The sequence below is a fragment of the Nerophis ophidion genome, linkage group LG15 (genome assembly GCF_033978795.1).
Source record: "Nerophis ophidion isolate RoL-2023_Sa linkage group LG15, RoL_Noph_v1.0, whole genome shotgun sequence".
NCBI classification, from domain to species: domain Eukaryota; kingdom Metazoa; phylum Chordata; class Actinopteri; order Syngnathiformes; family Syngnathidae; genus Nerophis; species Nerophis ophidion.
This window is the reverse complement of record NC_084625.1, coordinates 52,344,582-52,358,846: the sequence shown is the minus strand read 5'-3', so window position 1 is coordinate 52,358,846 and position 14,265 is coordinate 52,344,582. Positions and strand designations below refer to the sequence as shown.

Here is a 14,265-nt window from a genome sequence, read left to right as displayed (position 1 = left end):
TCGCCACTTTGTAAGCAAATCGTCGAACAGTTTTAAAACAACATTTCTCAACGAGTTATTGCAAGGAATTTAGGGATTTTACCATCTACGGTCCGTAAAATCATTAAAACGTTCAGAGAATCTGGAGAAATCACTGCAAGTAAGCAATGATATTACAGACCTTTGATGCCTCAGGGGGTACTGCACCAAAAACCGACATCAGTGTGTAAAGGATATCACCACACGGGCTCAGGAACACTTCATAAAACCACTGTCAGTAACTACTATTGGTCGCTACATCTGTGTGTGCAAGTTAAAACTCTACTATGCAAAGCGGAAGCCATTTATCAACAACACCCAGGAACGCCGCAAGCTCATCTAAGATGGACTGATGCAAAGTGGAAAAGTGTTCTGTGGTCTGACGAGTCCACATTTCAAATTATATTTGGAAACTGTGGACGTGGTGTCCTCCGGAACAAAGAGGAAAAGAAGCATCCGGATTGTTATAGGCGCAAAGTTCAAAAACCAGCATCTGTGATGGTATGGGGGTGTATTAGTGCCCAAGGCACTAATTTGTTGTTACGATGTTTTGTGCTACGGTTCATTGTACGAAATTTCGTGTAACGACTTTTGTTGTTAAGACAGTTTTTGTTACGACATTTCATGTTATGACGTTTTGTGTAACGACAGTTGTTACAAAAGTAGTTGTTACGTCCTTTCGTGTTGCATTATTTCATGTTTCGTGTTAAATTTGTTAAGACGTTTTGTGTTATGTTTCATGGTACGACATTTCGTGTTACAACTTTTGTTGTTAAGACAGTTTTTTTTACAGGATTTGTGTTATGACGTTTCGTGTTCCGACAGTTGTTACAAAAGTAATTGTTACGACGTTTCGTGTCGCATTTGTTATGTTTCATGTTACATTCTTTGTGACGATGTTTTGTTTTTACGAAGTTTCTTGGTAGAAAATTTCGTGTTACGACTTTTGTTGTTATGACATTTGTTGTTAAGACAGTTTTTGTTACGACATTTCGTGTTATGACGTTTTGTGTAACGACAGTTGTTACGAAAGTAGTTGTTACGTCCTTTCGTGTTGCATTTTTTTCATGTTTCGTGTTAAATTTGTTAAGACGTTTTGTGTTATGTTTCATGGTACGACATTTCGTGTTACAACTTTTGTTGTTAAGACAGTTTTTTTACATCATTTTATGCTATGACGTTTCGCGTTACGACGTTTGTTGTTACAAAAGTAATTGTTACGACGTTTCGTGTCGCATTCTTTGTTATGTTTCATGTTACATTCTTTGTGACGACGTTTTGTTTTCACGAAGTTTCATGGTATTACATTTCGTGTTACGACTTTTGTTGTTACGACATTTCGTTTTTTTGTGTTCTTTTGTGGTTCCTTTGCCTGAATATAACTAAACTAACTTCACCTTAAGTCTGAGTAATAAATATTGTGATTGTTGGTCCAATCCACCGTATTTTCATTGTCCATTTTCATAACAAACTAAAACCTAAGTTGTTGTTGTGCAGGAAAGCTAAGTGCTGTATTCCAAAGACCACATTATAGTGTATTTGCTGATATTTGTTAGCATCAAGAACATACACCTAATAGTATTAATAAAGTCGATGAATAAATTAGAATCTTGACATCGCTAGCAAACATTGCTGAACAACAGGGACATCTACGGCTGAATGATGGGACAAAATATCAACTTAAAGCATAAAAACGAGTAGATGTGACTAATCGTAGATGTGACTAATATTCGTAGCAGGAAATCAACTGCAAACGTATCATTTTTCTCATTAGCCTCACAATCACAGCAGTCAAATTTGTTACTTAGCGATGCACGAATAAGTCCAAATTTGTACTTCCTGGATTAATGTTTATTCTGTGGACCCCTCAGAGTGGTCCACCCGGGGTCCAGACTTGGAACGGTTGGCCCCTCCTCTGTGGAAACTGATCCGCTGTGCAAAAAAGAGAAAGGGCAGATCAACTGGTTTAAAAAAATGAGTGTATTTAAAAGCTCGGGTGTATACATTTGTTTTAAGATGGGACTTAAATGCTTCTACTGAGGTATCTTAACTTAAAGCATTTGAAATACCTCTTATCTTTAAACACTGTTAAGTTGCGATGCCTCTGTATGTCCTGCTGAGAACCAGCCTCCTCTGCAGTGCTGTTTTGCATGACGAGGCTATTTTCTAAACCGGACATAAGAAGTAGACCAAAAAGAAATGTCCACTACAGAGGACGCCGGTTGTCAGGAGGATAACGAGGAAAATGGCAGACTATTGTTTGTTTTGAAAGTTCTCTAGCGGCATTGCCTTCCCTGAGCTCTGTGTCACCAGTCCAGGCAAGGCCATTATCTCATTCCAAATGTCAATATTGTCATTTTTATGAATCCGATTAGTTCATAAAGCGCCAGAGGGTCGGTGGCTGGGATTCCCAGCGTACTTCCTTGAACCTCCGCTAACATCATTTCCCATTCCTTCCTGGCAGAGATCTGACGTTGCCTCAGACAGATAGCAGGTGAAAAGGCTTTTTGGAATTAGTGTTTTTGCTTTTTTGAGACTGGTTGTCTACCTGTGTGTGTGTGTGTGTGTGTGTGTGTGTGTGTGTGTGTGTGTGTGTGTGTGTGTGTGTGTGTGTGTGTGTGTGTGTGTGTGTGTGTGTGTTCTTGTGTTTCCACCCTTCTCGAGACATCAACAAGGGGAAGTTCTGTCCATATGAGGACTGGTGAACAAGTTAGAACCGAAATTAAAGCTGCAAGCAGCGTTGGTCGGGTCCGCCTTTGGCTGCTGCCGCCGCTACTCAAGCCTTGGTCTAAGTCAGACCAACATAGAGGTTTTTATTTCATGTCTCTACGACATTTCTAACAGAAGTTACATGCAGTTTTGTCCTTTTTTTTTTCCTAGGGGGCGCTAAGCGCAATTTTGATTTTTGGGGTTTGGTGTGTGTGTAAAATTTGGTGAGTTTTTAAGCATGTTAAGAGGGTCAAATTACAGATTGGCGTTTCTGGATTTTGTTGATAAATGGCTTTCGCTTGGCATAGTAGAGCTTTAACTTGCACTTTGAAGCATTTTAAGGGGGTCAAATTAGAGCTCAAAGAGGCAAAAATGGCATTTTTCAGGAAAATTTGCGCAGGTTTTTTTTTGAAGGCGCGTAAAATCCAAACCAGAGAACTTATCAAAACTCTTTCAATAACTTTTAATCAGAAGGGTTCAAAGTCTCTCCTGTGCGAGTTTGAAGCCGAAACGACAAACGGGCTCAGAGTAAATAACGTTTGAAAAAAGGTGACGGGTGTTTACAAAACTTTTATTTTGAAGGGGTAATTTTTTACTTCCTGTTGATTTTTGCTGAAGGATGTCAATTATTAAAATATAGGTCTAAGTGAGTCCTACATAGAAGTTTGTGTTTCATGTCTTTCCGACATTCCTACGGAAAGTTAGAAGCAGTTTTGTCTTAGTTTTCTTCTTAGGAGCAGTTTTTTCTGTGTTTTATTCAAAAATTGCGCTAGAGCGCATTTTTTTTTTTTTTTTTTTTTTTTTCATGAGAGCGTAAATTTTGCCAGTCCTGGTGTGTGTGCCAAGTTTGGTGAGTTTTGAAGCATTTTAAGGGGGTCAAATTATAGCTCAAAGAGACAAAAATGGCATTTTTTGCGAAAATTTTGCTTTGAAGGGGTTTTTGCCAACTTCCTGTTGATTTTAGGGTTGGAAGTTTTCTAATGGGGAACCTAGGTCTAAGTCAGTCCTACATAGAGGTTTTTGTTTCATGTCTCTACGGCATTCCTAACGGAAGTTACAAGCAGTCCGTTTTTTGTTTCTTCCTAGGGGACGCTAGCGTGCAATTTTGATTTTTGGGGTTCGGTTGCTTAACAAGTTGGGAAGGTTTGCCAGACCGACGTGTGTGTCAAATTTGGTGGGTTTTGAAGCATGTTAAGGGGCTTGAATTAGGGTGCGAAGGAGCGGAATAATAACAAAGAATAAAGAATAATAATAAAACGCACCAGTTTCAATAGGGTCCTTGGCCCATGGCAAAGAACTCCTGTGGAGTCCTTTGCCATGGGCAGGGCGGACCGTAATTATGGTCCCAATACAGAAAACCATTGCATCTACCAGAGAGCCAAATACTAGAGTCCGTGAACATTGCTCCAAAGTTAGGATTTTTGGTAGATTTAATGTGCTTAGAAAAGTAAACATTGAGGTTCAAAGGCAGCAATACTGTAATAACTTGAAGTAAACAATGATGATTAAAAACCGATTACAAACAAAAAATATTTCTTTTTAATTAAAAGCAGTCTTTTTCTCACATTGTGTCAACTTTTTTCTTAAAAATTGGGAACTATTTCTCATATTCTTTCCGATGTAAAATTATTACTTTTTATTGCAAAATGGTGACATTTGTCATATACAATTCTGACTTGTATTCAATATTACCCATTTTTTGTTGATCTTGTAAAATATTGACATTTTTTTCGTAAAATGATTAATTTTTGTCATAATTTTGCCAAGGAAAATTTAAAGTGCTCCCCCTCTGGTCAACATATGAAATAACAAGTGTGTGTAAGAAATTGAAATGTGCCCCCTTTGGCCAAATGTAATAAAAAACATAAAATAAATATGTATATAGAGACATACTGTAATAACTTGAAGTAAACAATGATGATTAAAAACCGATCACAAACAAAAAAAATTTTTTTGAATTAAAAGCAGTCTTTTTCTCACATTGTTTTGACTTTTTTCCTATAAATTGGGAACTATTTCTCATATTCTTTCTGTTTCTGTAATAGTGCAATATTACCCATTTTTTGTTGATCTTGTAAAATCTTGAAATTTTTTTCGTAAAATGATTAATTTTTGTCATAATTTTGCCAAGGAAAATTTAAAGTGCTCCCCCTATGATCAACATATGAAATAACAAGTGTGTGTAAGAAATTGAAATGCGCCCCCTTTGGCCAAATGTAATAAAAAACATAAAATAAATATGTATATAGAGACATACTGTAATAACTTGAAGTAAACAATGATGATTAAAAACCGATCACAAACAAAACATTTTTTTTTTTTAATTAAAAGCAGTCTTTTTCTCACATTGTGTCGACTTTTTTCCTATAAATTGGGAACTATTTCTCATATTCTTACCCATTTTTGTTGATCTTGTAAAATATTGAAATTTTTTTCGTAAAATTATTAATTTTTGTCATAATTTTGCCAAGGAAAATTTAAAGTGCTCCCCCTCTGGTCACCATATGAAATAACAAGTGTGTGTCAGAAATTGGAATGCACCTCCTTCTGGCCAAAATTAATATAAAAAATAAAACAAATGTATATCGAGACATACTGTGTAACAACTTGAAGTAAGTAATGAAGATTAAAAAATATATATAAACATAACGTAAAAAAATAATAACTAAAAGCAGTATTTTTCTCACAATGTGTGGACTTTTTTTCTATAAAATTGGGAACTATTCCTCACATTTCTTTAATATTGAAATGTTTTCTCATAAAATTATTACTCTTTTATGTAAAATTATTACTTTTTAATGCAAAATGGCGACATTTGTCATATAAAATTCTGACTTGTATCACAATATTGCCAAAGGTTTTAGTTTTTCTTGTAAAATTGTGAAATTTTATGAGTAAAATGAAGACTTTTGTCATAATTTTGCCAAGGATAATTCCGATTATTATCAAAACAGTGCAAAAAATTATAAAGTTTTCTTATGAAATTGGGCCTTTTTGTCGAGCAAAACTACGACACTTCATAAAATTCCCAACATTTTAAGCTTTTCTTGTAATATTGCGACTGTTATTGAGTAAAATTCCAACTTTTATCATAACATTGCACAAACGTTCAGTTTTTCTTGTAAAATTGTGACATTTTATGAGTAAAATGATGACTTTTGTCATAATTTTGCCAAGGAAAATTCCAATTATCATCAAAACAGGGCAAAAAATTATAAAGTTTTCTTACGAAATTGGGACTTTTGTCGAGCAAAACTACGACATTTCACAAAACTGCCAACATTTTAAGCTTTTCTTGTAAAATTGCGACTGTTATTGAGTAAAATTCCAACTTTTATCATAACATTGCACAAACGTTCAGTTTTTCTTGTAAAATTGTGACATTTTATGAGTAAAATGATGACTTTTGTCATAATTTTGCCAAGGAAAATTCCAATTATCATCAAAATAGTGCAAAACATTATAAAGTTTTCTTACGAAATTGGGACTTTTGTCGAGCAAAACTACGACATTTGGGAAGGGAAGTGAATTATATTTATATAGCGCTTTTCTCTAGTGACTCAAAGCGCTTTACATAGTGAAACCCAATATCTAAGTTACATTTAAAGCAGTGTGGGTGGCACTGGGAGCAGGTGGGTAAAGTGTCTTGCCCAAAGACACAACGGCAGTGACTAGGATGGGCGAAGCGGGAATCGAACCTGCAACCCTCAAGTTGCTGGCACGGCCACTCTCCCAACCGAGCTATACCGACCCCGATTTCATAAAATTGCCAACATTTTAAGCTTTTCTTGTAAAATTGCGACTGTTATTGAGTAAAATTTCAACTTTTATCATAACATTGCACAAATGTTCAGTTTTCTTGTAAAATTTTGACTTGCGTCAGGTTAAAATGACGACCTTTATTATAATACCGCCAAAATTCTACATTTTTCTTGTGAAATTGTGACCTTTTTCTTGTGAAATTCCAACTCATTTTTCACAACAAGCTTTTTTATATATTTGCATGGTATCCATCCATCTTCTTCCGCTTATCCGAGGTCGGGTCGCGGGGGCAACAGCCTAAGCAGGGAAACCCAGACTTCCCTCTCCCCAGCCACTTCGTCTAGCTCTTCCCGGGGGATCCCGAGGCGTTCCCAGGCCAGCCGGGAGACATAGTCTTCCCAACGTGTCCTGGGTCTTCCCCGTGGCCTCCTACCGGTTGGACGTGCCCTAAACACCTCCCTAGGGAGGCGTTCGGGTGGCATCCTGACCAGATGCCCGAACCACCTCATCTGGCTCCTCTCCATGTGGAGGAGCAGCGGCTTTACTTTGAGTTCCTCCCGGATGGCAGAGCTTCTCACCCTATCTCTAAGGGAGAGACCCAAACTCATTTGGGCCGCTTGTACCCGTGATCTTATCCTTTCGGTCATGACCCAAAGCTCATGACCATAGGTAACGTAGATCGACCGGTAAATTGAGAGCTTTGCCTTCCGGCTCAGCTCCTTCTTCACCACAACGGATCGGTACAACGTCCGCATTACTGAAGACGCCGCACCGATCCGCCTGTCGATCTCACCATCCACTCTCCCCTCACTCGTGAACAAGACTCCTAGGTACTTGAACTCCTCCACTTGGGGCAGGGTCTCCTCCCCAACCCGGAGATGGCACTCCACCCTTTTCCGGGCGAGAACCAAGGACTCGGACGTGGAGGTGCTGATTCTCATTCCGGTCGCTTCACACTCGGCTGCGAACCGATCCAGTGAGAGCTGAAGATCCCGGCCAGATGAAGCCATCAGGACCACATCATCTGCAAAAAGCAGAGACCTAATCCTGCGGTCACCAAACCGGAACCCCTCAACGCCTTGACTGCGCCTAGAAATTCTGTCCAGAAAAGTTAGGAACAGAATGGGTGACAAATGGCAGTCCAACCCTGACTGGAAACGGGTCTGACTTACTGCCGGCAATGCGGACCAAGCTGTGGGAGCGGACCGCCACAATAAGACAGTCCGATACCCCATACTCTCTGAGCACTCCCCACAGGACTTCCCGAGGGACACGGTCAAATGCCTTCTCCAAATCTGCTTGGGCAAACTCCCATGCACCCTCAAGAACCCTGCCGAGAGTATAGAGCTGGTCCACAGTTCCACGACCAGGACGAAAACCACACTGTTCCTCCTGAATCCGAGGTTGGACTATCCGGCGTAGTATGTAGTTTGCATGGTATGTATATATTAAATGAAGTTGTAAAGACAAGATCTTTATATATTTAGAAAGGGTGGTCCTAAAGAGGTAGGCATTTTTCTCAGGTCTCAAGAAGGTCGGAACTACAAGAATGTGTGTGTGTGTGTGTGTGTGACTGCGTATGAATAATTTCCATAGTGTACCCGCTCCGTGGTAATGTAAAAACACACCAGCGGACCCGTTTGGATCTCCTGCAGACGGCGGCATATCACGCGACATCACATCAGGCCTCCGTCAAAACCTCATTCCGTGGATAATGCTGAGAAAATGGGATTTGGGACGGCTCGAAATAAATAAGGCGGTCCGCGGGTAGGATGAGGGAATTGGGTTAATCCGTCACTGAAAAATGGTGATTGTTTGAAATGTGATTACGGTTATTAAAATACACAGACGAGGTAGGAGGGAGGAGGGCCGGAGGGCCTTCAAGACCTGTTCCAAACCTGTCAATCAATTGTGAGCTGGGGGGAAGGTGGAGTCAGAGGTCAGTTATGACCTAAGGTGACAGGGATGTGTTGCACCTAAGTGACACATCTGGTACCTGGTTCCTGTTAAGGTCAGCGCAAAAGGGAGGTCGACACCCCCCCTCTTCATCCAAAGCCCTCTGACTCCATTGTAGCGTGGTGGCTTCGCCTTGTTAGCTGCAGACACACGAGCATCCACATGGAACCGTTCTCTGAGATTGGAAGGAGCCTGTGAAAGGATCCGTTGTCCTGGGGACAGGGACCTGGTGTGTTTTGCGTGGGGGAGGGGAGCTTGTCAGTCTACCTCTTATTAAACAAGACCAGGGCAGTCGCCTGTACGGTAGTGAAGCTTCCTGTTGAAATAATCCTGCGGGGCCTCTCCTAAAGACTTAAGTACATTTGAGGGGATGGAAGTTCTTCCGGGCTGATGATTTTTGATTGTCCTGAAGAATTTGGAGTTAATCCTCCTTTGTCATTGTCCCATTTACTCTCTGTAAAGCAGCAGTTCCATTGGCAGCAAAACAGGCCCAGAGCATAATACTACCACCACCATGCTTGACGGTAGGCGTGGTGTTCCTGGGATTAAAGGACCTTTTCTCCTCCAAACATATTGCTGGGTATTGTGGCCAAACAGCTCCATTTTTGTTTCTTCTGACCACAGAACTTTCCTCCAGAAGGTCTTATCTTTGTCCATGTGACGTCAGCGAAGAAAAATCCATACATTAGCCGAACCGTTTTATAAACTGCGGGGTTCAAAGTGTAAGGGGGGAAACGTACCGGCTTATAGTCCAGAATTTGCGGTCAGTCCTTGTTTAGTTTTAATCCAAAAAGACTCACAAAGTGTGGTTTGGGTCAAGTGACGAGTGATTGTAAGAATTTCAGATATTTGTGAACAATTTTGCCAATATTAGAATGCACAAGATCCATAGAATTATTTACAAACGGTGTCTCCATCCATCCATCCATCTTCTTCCGCTTATCCGAGGTCGGGTCGCTGGGGCAGAAGTTTAAGCAGAGAAGCCCAGACTTCCCTCTCCCCAGCCACTTCGTCCTTCTCCTCCCGGGGGATCCCGAGGTGTTCCCAGGCCAGACGGGAGACATAGTCTTCCAAACGTGTCCTGGGTCTTCCCCGTGCCCGAAACACCTCCATAGGGAGGCGTTCGGGTGGCATCCTGACCAGATGCCCGAACCACCTCATCTGGCTCCTCTCCATGTGAAGGAGCAGCGGCTTTACTTTGAGTTCCTCCCGGATGGCAGAGCTTCTCACCCTATCTCTAAGGGAGAAACCCGCCACCCGGTGTAGGAAACTCATTTCGGTCGCTTGTACCCGTGATCTTGTCCTTATATGACCCAAAGCTCATGACCATAGGTGAGGATGAGAACGTAGATCGACCGGCAAATTGAGAGCTTTGCCTTCCGGCTCAGCTCCTTCTTCACCACAACGGATCGATACAGCGTCCGCATTACTGAAGACGCCGCACCGATCTGCTTGTCGACCTCACGATCCACTCTTCCCTCACTCCTGAACAAGACTCCGAGGTATTTGAACTCCTCCCAGACCCAAAGATGGCACTCCAACCTTTTCCGGGTGAGAACCATGGACTCGGACGTGGGAGTGCTGATTCTCATCCCAGTCGCTTCACACTTGGCTGCGAACCGATCCAGTGAGAGCTGAAGATCCTGGCCAGATGAAGCCATCAGGTCCACATCATCTGCAAAAAGCAGAGACCTAATCCCGCGGTCACCAATCCGGAACCCCTCAACGCCTTGACTGCACCTAGAAATTCTGTCCATCAAAGTTATGAACAGAATGGGTGACAAAGGACCGCCTTGGCGGAGTCCAACCCTCACTGGAAATGGGTTTGACTTACTGCTGGCAATGTGGACCAAGCTCTGACACTGACAGTCCAGGGGGCGAACTGCCGAGGTACTTGAACTCCTCCACTTGGGGAAAGATCTCCTCCCCAACCCGGTGATGGCACTCCGCCCTTTTCCGGGCGAGAACCATGGACTCGGACTTGGAGGTGCTGATTCCCAAACGGTGTCTATTTGAGGAAATCGATACATGCAACAACGTGCTCAACTTTATGTTCAAAGGGAATGCCACTGATTGGTGTGTTGTCATTACTTTTCTAGAATCCAGGCCAAGATGCGGGAGTTGCGGGAGAAGCAGGCCAAGGAGCGAGAATATGCAGAGATCCAGGACATCATCAGCCACACCACCTTGAGCTCGGAGGAAGAGCACACCTACGCCGGCATCGGCTCGCTGGACTCCTCGGTGGACGGCAGCAGCCTGGAGCCTTACGGCGCTCACCATCACTACCATCTGCCTCAGACTCCTGAGGGCCCTCTGCATTCCTCCAGTCCTCACAGCAACAAGCCGCCTCCAGAGGCCATCTACGCTCAGGTCAACAAGCCTCGCAATGGACGCCCCGTGTCGACTGAAAGGTAAGCAGAGAAGTTCTCTGAGTCCGCATCGTGAAACTGGCGACCATTGTGCAACCGACAGGAGTTTACATGGCTTACCTTTGTTGTGTGTATTTATCTGTGCTGGCCACTGAGAACACACTTGACAGCACAACTGCACCATTTCATGTTACAACATTTGGTGTTACGACATTTCGTGTGACGGCTTTTGTTGTTACAATATTTGTTGTTCTGACATTTATTATTAAGACAGTTTTTGTTACGACATTTCGTGTTATGACATTTTGTGTTACGACAGTTGTTACGAAAGTAGTTTTGTGTTGTATTTGTTGTTCGATTGATTGATTGATCGATTGAAACTTGTATTAGTAGATTGCACAGTACAGTACATATTCCGTACAATTGACCACTAAATGGTAACACCCAAATAAGTTTTTCAACTTTTTTAAGTCGGGGTCTACGTTAATCAATTCATGGTAAATGTTTTGTGTTACATTTGTTGTTACAACATTTTGTGTTACAGCGCAGCGTTTTGTGTTGCGCCGTTTGATGGTACGACATTTCGTGTTACGACTTTTGTTGTTACAATATTTGTTGTTCTGACATTTATTATTAAGACAGTTTTTGTTACGACATTTCGTATTATGACATTTTGTGTTACAACAGTTGTTACGAAAGTAGTTTTGTGTTATATTTGTTGTTCGATTGATTGATTGATTGATTGATTGATTGATTGATTGATTGATTGATTGAAACTTTTATTAGTAGATTGCACAGTACAGTACATATTCCGTACAATTGACCACTAAATGGTAACACCCAAATAAGTTTTTCAACTTTTTTAAGTCGGGGTCTACGTTAATCAATTCATGGTAAATGTTTTGTGTTACATTTGTTGTTACAACATTTTGTGTTACAGCGCAGCGTTTTGTGTTGCGCCGTTTGATGGTACGACATTTCGTGTTACGACTTTTGTTGTTACAATATTTGTTGTTCTGACATTTATTATTAAGACAGTTTTTGTTACGACATTTCGTATTATGACATTTTGTGTTACGACAGTTGTTACGAAAGTAGTTTTGTGTTATATTTGTTGTTCGATTGATTGATTGATTGATTGATTGATTGATTGATTGATTGATTGATTGAAACTTTTATTAGTAGATTGCACAGTACAGTACATATTCCGTACAATTGACCACTAAATGGTAACACCCCAATAAGTTTTTCAACTTGTTTAAGTCCATGTTAATCAATTCATGGTAAATGTTTTGTGTTACATTTGTTGTTACGACATTTTGTCTTACAGCGTTTGTGTTATAGCGTTTTGTGTTGCGACGTTTGATGGTACGACCTTTGTTGTAACGACATTTCATCTTATGTCGTCACATGTTTATGACATTTCGTGTTACAGCAGTTGTTGTTTTGAAAGTAGTTGTTACGAAGTTTTGTGTAATTTGTTGTTAGAACGTTTTGTGTTACAATGTTTCATGGTGCAACATTTTATGTTACGACTTTTGTAGTTACGGCATTTTGTGTTACATTTGTTGTTGCGACGTTTGTTGTTATAACGTTTGTAATGATGTTTTGTGTTGCAATGTTTCCTGACATGCTGTAGTTTTAGCTAAAAGTTTGCTATTGTACGAATAGAAACTATAAAACTAGTTCTGTGCAAATATAACGTAGGCGGTAAAATACATTTAATGATACAACCATCCGTGCGACGTTTGTGTTCGGGATTTTTTGTGACACAGCTTTTTGTATGTCTTCATGTTGTGATCCTAGTAAAGAATTTTTGTGTCAGTTTATTTGCGTTACGACTTTTCTTGATACATTTTCATATCATGTTTTGTGTTAATGTTTTGTTGTTTAACTGTTTCGTGTTACGACATTTGTCGTTACATTTGTTGAGAAATTTGTTGTTTTGACATTTGTTGTCATGACAGTTGGTGTTACATGTTTTTACGACATTACGTTTTGTGTTACGTTTCGTTTTAGAACGTTTCGTGTTACATTTTGTGTTACGACATTTGTTGTGATATTTTTTTTGTGTTATGACAGTTGTTACGACATTTGTTGTTATGACACTTGTTGTTACAACATTTGTTAGGAGAGTTGTTGGGACAGTTCTTGTTACGATCCACGGTGTTACAACGGTTTGTGTTACATTTGTTAGGACGACATTTGTTCTTACGACATTTGTTGTTAGGACAGTTGTTGGGACAGTTGTTGTTATGAGGTATCATGTTATGACGTTTCGTGTTATGACGTTTCTTGATACGACGTTTTGTGTTATGACGTTTTGTGTTACGATGTTTCTTGTTACATTTATTGTTATCACATTTGTTGTTATGAAAGCTTTTCTATATGCTGTTACAACACGTGTTGTTACAATGTTACGTGGTACGACGTTCCATGTTACGACTTTTGTTGTTACGACATTTGCTGTTCTGATGTTTGTTATGACGTTTTGTGTTCCAACGTTTCCTGACATGTTGTGATTTTGGCTTAATGATTACTATTGTACAAATGGAAACAGAAAACGAGTTCCGTGCAAAGATAAAGTAACTAGTAAATCACGTAGACACTTGTCGCTATACTGAGAGAAGGTTTACTATGACTAGGTCGGTCACTTTTGTTTTTTTTTGTGTGATCTTTTTTCCTACATTATGTTTTTTGAGCACCTTAATGATTGTGGTGCGTCAACGTTTCGTGTTACGTGTTACGTTTTGTGTTACGACATTTGTTGTGATAATTTTTTTGTGTTATGACAGTTGTTACGACATTTGTTGTTATGACACTTGTTACGACAATTGTTGTTACAACATTTGTTAGGAGAGTTGGGACAGTTCTTGTTACCATCTATGGTGTTACAACGTTTTGTTGTACATTTGTTGCGACGACATTTGTTGTTACGACTTTTGTTACATTTGTTGTTAGGACAGTTGTTGGGACAGTTGTTGTTATGACGTATAATGTTACGACGTTTCGTGTTACGACGTTTCGTGTTACAACGTTTCGTGTTACGACGTTTCGTGTTACAACGTTTTGTGTTACGATGTTTCTTGTTACATTTATTGTCATCACATTTGTTGTTATGAAATGTTTTATATTTGTTGTTACAACCTTTGTTGTTACAATGTTACGTGGTACGACCTTTCATGTTACGACTTTTGTTGTTACGACATTTGTTGTTCTGATGTTTGTTATGACGTTTTGTGTTCCAACGTTTCCTGACATGTTGTGATTTTGGCTTAATGATTACTACTGTACAAATGGAAACAGAAAACGAGTTCCGTGCAAAGATAACGTAGCTAGTAAATCACGTAGACACTTGTCGCTACACTGAGAGAAGGTTTACTATGACCAAGTCGGTCACTTTTGTTTTTTTTTGTGTGATCTTTTTTCCTACATTATGTATTTTGAGCAC

General features: G+C 40.1%; 1 protein-coding gene across 1 annotated transcript in view; it reads left to right on the top strand.

Moving 5' to 3' along the window:
• Positions 1-14,265, top strand: part of LOC133569800 (partitioning defective 3 homolog) — a 529,671-nt gene that overhangs the window by 334,677 nt on the left and 180,729 nt on the right. Inside the window, exon 20 of the mRNA XM_061922423.1 lies at positions 10,545-10,856. Coding sequence (XP_061778407.1) covers positions 10,545-10,856 — 312 coding nt within the window. The remainder of the gene's footprint in view (positions 1-10,544; positions 10,857-14,265) is intronic.